The following is a 5,106-nucleotide window of genomic DNA, read 5'->3' on the forward strand; positions in this document are numbered from 1 at the left end:
TTTTTGAAGTCGTGAAAGTTGAAACACTAGATCACAACCTCCGCAACCGTATTTTGCTTGATTTTTTAAGTTACATCTTGAGTTTTATAAATTATTAAAAATTGATGATTGTATTTTTTATTATTAAATTTGAATTTTCGACAAACAAATTAATTAATTTCGAATAATAAAAAACACTCAAATATAATAAAAATAAAAAATGGATTCAGATTTCAAGGTAATTTTGTGAATTTATATAAATTGATGACCTTCCCTGAAATTGACGGGGTGTTTCTGTAATTTTATGAGCTGTATTTATTTATTTATTTTTAATTTTAAATTGAGCGAGCCACCCTTATCCATTATGGAAGCCAACCTTTATAAAAGCAGATCGAAATGATCAGAAAACCAAAGAGGAAACTCAAAACCAAATAATTATTTTCAAAAAAAAAAAAAACCCCCGCTAGAAAATTAAACAGAGGGAATACTAACAAGAGAAGAGGGAGTTTGGGAGATTTCCTTTTTCTTTTTGGATTTTTGATGGCGAGCAGCAGAGGCTATTACTCGAGACCGAACTACCGCTTTCTGTCCAGCGATCAACAACTGCAATCGCCGTTGAGTCACGACTCGGCGTCGGCATTTGAGTTAGACGAGTCAGATATCTACAACAACGGTGTCTCGACTCGCTCTGACTCGCCTGAGTTCAGGTCCACCAGTCGAGTGGCGAAGAAGCAGTCCAACAAGCGCGGCGGCGGAGGGAATTCCGTCGTCGGAGGGGCGCCGGCCTCCCTGCCGGTCAACATACCGGACTGGTCGAAGATCTTGAGGGAAGAGTACCGAGATAATAGGAGGAGATCGGAGAGCGACGATAATGACGTGGAAGCCGATGATTGGTCGGAAGGAGGTGTCAGGATTCCGCCTCACGAGTTTTTGGCGAAGCAAATGGCGAGGACGAGGATCGCGTCGTTCTCGGTTCATGAAGGGGTAGGGAGGACTTTGAAAGGAAGAGATCTGAGGAGGGTCAGAAACGCAATTTTTGAAAAAACAGGGTTCCAAGATTAAATATAATATAAAGAGTGAGAAATTTATTTCTTTTCCCATATAAGTTTTTTTTTTGCCACTGCGATATGATCAAGAGGATCATTTCCAAATTTCCAATCGTGTAATCTAACTTGGAGATTTTTATGAAATTTTCCAGAGAAATTTTCGATTTTTTTTCAGTTTTAATTTTAGAATTCGAAAAAAAATGTGGTTGGAAGGCTTTGAGGGTATTTTGGGTAAGAAAGGAAAATTGGGCCGTCGGAATTAAATTATTGGTGAGGTTGGGTGAAGAAAAATAAGAGGCTACAAATACAACCGCTAGGCAACATCGAATGATAGTTGAAAATTATTGTTGTTGAAATTTAGATTGTCCAATCTACCCTTTAACTAGTTTCAACTTCATTCATTAATTGTAATATTTATATTTATTTTTAGAGTAAAAATTCTATATTTATTTAATAAGTCGAGAATGATATATATTTTTAGAGTAAAAATTCTATATATTTGATCATTAAAAATTATGTATTTTTTAAATGTAATATTTATATTTATTTACTTTTTAACTTCAAAAATTCAATTTTTTATGTAAAAGTCCAAGAGATAATAATTCACAATATAATTATGGTATTTTTAATCTTCACAAGCAAAATATAATAGTATAATTCATAGTATTATTTATATTTGTTAAATAATAATTTTGAAAAAGAAAAAGTAATGTAATGCAAAATTTAATTTTTATTTATTCATAATTATGGTATGTTTGAGAAATCATTAAAAATGAATGTTTTTTTACATTTAATTCTTTTTAAGAGTGATTATTTGATCTATCATTTATGGAGTTTTTTAAATTTCACGGGTAAATTGAGAGCGTGCAAAGTGTTATATTTGATTATATTTTTTTTATTTTTTTATTTTTTATTATACCATATAATATAATTGTTACACCCTCAACTAATTTTACAGTCCACAAAGAATTTTCTTATTTTTGAGATAAATTATACTCTTATTTTATTAAAATTAAATTATTTTAAAATTTATCTTTAATATTTATCCGAAACTATTCAAAATTAAAATTTATAAAATAACGAATTTTCAAGTATTATCAAACAAAATAATTATATTCAACGCTTAATTTTTTTATTAATATACAAAATAGTTTTATAATATAAATTTAGAAATTATAAATTAAAATTCTTATAAAAACTTGTTTTCATCAATTTAAAAGACTTTGGCATTTAAAAAATAAATTATTTCCATCAATTTAAGAAACGATTTCATCAATTATTCTTATAACTTTGCCTAAACTGCATTGGTCCTTAGGTTCTATAGATGAGTCTAAGTAGGCTAGTCTTTGGAGGTTATGTAATGCATGCAAATTATTGTAATTGAATTGTCTTGTTAATATGACATAAGAGCACTCATTTCAAGTCGTCTTTGCATGACCCTACTTACTTATATTCATCATATTCAATTTATATTTTTATAATAAAAAGAATGGATCGTTTAGTCATTTTCCAATCGAGTTAGTGTCCATTTAACTTATGACACCAGTTCGAACCAACTTGTTTAATTACTAATAAGTATTAGGTATAATGATAAGATATATTATACTTTTAAAGAAAAAATTTAGATTCAAATATTTAAACAAAATAACCCTAAACTCTAAAAAAATTAATTTATATGAACCGTAAAATAGATATGAAATTATTTGCTAACTAGCAATGAATGATTCAAAAATGGAAACTCAAAAAGGTGGAAAAGGGGACGGGAACATACAAAGACAAATTGAGAGGAGACAACCCTATTAATTAATAGGGTAAACATAATTGGTTCCATTTAAAATTACTTGCTTTTTGTTTTTTTTTATCGACGAAAATTGTTCGGACAAATTTTGACATCACGTGAACTTTTTTACTTTGCCATGGGAGAGACATTCCAAGCCACTAAAAACCCAATAATTCTTTTAAATTAAAAAATAAAAGAGAAAAAAAAATGAAAGAAAAAGGTAATGCAAGTCTTTGTCGAGAAAAGTTAAACATTTAGCGACGTCTTTCTTGGCCAATTGGGGAAACTAGGGACCGTTGGATTAAACTTTTTGCGGGAACAAAAATAGTGACGGTCAGTTGACCATTTTGATCTGGTATAAATTAACTAATGGCGTTTTGGTTACGCTTAGCCCATCGTTTTCGTCGAGTATTTTATTTCCCTTTAATGGCGACATGGGAATATGAAACTGTTTTTTCCTTTTGTTGCCTTTGTCACTGGTAATTTTGTCACCAATTGTGACAGTCTTTTTTGTGCTTTAATGATGACATGTGGGTAAAGTTTGTGGATGGTGTCTTGGACTAGCTTTGGTTTTTATTTATTTATTTACTTATTTATCTTTTTTAAATCATGATGGAAAACACCTGGAGTACTAAGAAAAAAAATGATCTAATTCTGTTTTTAATGTTTGTATTATGTAAAAGTTACCGATTTAGTTTATATATTATCATTTGTAGTATCTGTATTTTTCGAATTTTAAAATTTTAGCTGTCACCCAAAAATAGTGGTTAGATTTGTTACTTTCAAATTTTTAAGTGGAAAATATATTATTATGTTTTCACGTGATACCCACAAAATGACACATTGTTTTAGTTTATGGATTTAATGGTTATGGTTTGAGTAATGACTGGGATTTTAAAGTTTAAAAAGTATAGTAACTAAAATTGATAACTTTGAAGAAAATAGACTAATAGCAAAATTTGACCTAATAAATTTAAATGTTACCGTTTGAATCATGATTAAAAGTTTAAAATTTTAAAAATATAGAGATTAAAATGGACCAGATTAGAATATAGAAACCAAAATCACAACTTTATCAAGACTAATAGCAGAATGTGACCAAAAAATTGAATCATATTCCCAGGGTGAAAGATCATTAACCAATCAATTTAATCAAATACTTTTTTGAGTTTGTTAATGTTTATATGAGTATTAAGAAATAATTTTATTTAAAGTTTTTAATGTGATTAAAAATTTAACATATTCATTAGTTTTTTAATATATCATAAAAATATGTATCAAGATGAAGTAATAAGTGCAAGTAAAATTTTGACCCTTTGATTAAATTTCGTTTTGGTCGGAAAAAATGTTATAATTTTATTTCTACACCTAACACAAAAATATTAGTTTCACCTTTGAAATATGTATCATATTTTAAAACTTAACTAAATGATATTTTTAAATCTCACCATATCCAAATATTTTTGTTACTAAAAGACAAGGGTAACATTTATCCAAACTAGTGTTGTTAAGTAGGGTAAGAATAATAGTTAATATTTAGGTAAAAGTATTATAGAAGCCCCTGTATTAGAAGTTAGATTGTATTTTGTCTCCTCTACTAAAAACATGTGTAAATTAGTTCTTGTACTTCATATAGAGATAGTGACATATGATGTGCCATGTGTATCTCATGTTAATGTACAAAGACCAAATTTTAACAGTAAAAGTGAATGAAAATTTTAACAGAATAACCATTTTGCTCTTTGACCTACCATACATGAACTAAATTGCCTATTTTTTGAGTAAATGAGACAAAATACAATCTGACTCCTAGTACAAGGATTTTCATTATACTTTTACCAAATATTTATTAAATATATATAGAAAATATTCCATACATTGTTATTAAAAAATTTAAATTTTATCAGTTAGATTTAAAGGGTGACACATTATTTAGGTTTAATAAAAAATTAAATATTAAAAAAATAAAATATATGATAATATTTAAATTTATGATATTAATATTTATGTTGGAATCCACTTTATTTTTAAAATATATAGAATTATAAGATCATTTTGGGTGGAGCAAATCTAGTTATAAAAATTTTATTTTGATTTTTTAAATAAACAGGAATCTTGAAATAAAAAAAAAATTAAGAAACATATTTTAGAAAGTGAACAACTAGCAAATTAGATAAAAAGAATGAATCAATAATAATGATATTAAAAATGAGAACATTATCAAAAAAGTGTCACTTAAAATTTGGATAAACTTGGATGGCTTTTCTTGCAGCATAATGTTTGGCAACTTAAAATAAACAT

At 27.6% G+C, this 5,106-nt stretch overlaps 1 protein-coding gene across 1 annotated transcript; it reads left to right on the forward strand.

Moving 5' to 3' along the window:
• Positions 1-326: 326 nt before the first annotated feature.
• Positions 327-1,193, forward strand: LOC107961949 (uncharacterized). The gene has a single exon (XM_016898138.2). The coding sequence runs from the start codon at positions 520-522 to the stop codon at positions 1,039-1,041; it is 522 nt and encodes a 173-aa protein (XP_016753627.1). The 5' UTR covers positions 327-519; the 3' UTR covers positions 1,042-1,193.
• The last annotated feature ends 3,913 nt before the right edge of the window (positions 1,194-5,106 follow it).

Source organism: Gossypium hirsutum, chromosome D03 (genome assembly GCF_007990345.1).
Source record: "Gossypium hirsutum isolate 1008001.06 chromosome D03, Gossypium_hirsutum_v2.1, whole genome shotgun sequence".
NCBI lineage: Eukaryota > Viridiplantae > Streptophyta > Magnoliopsida > Malvales > Malvaceae > Gossypium > Gossypium hirsutum.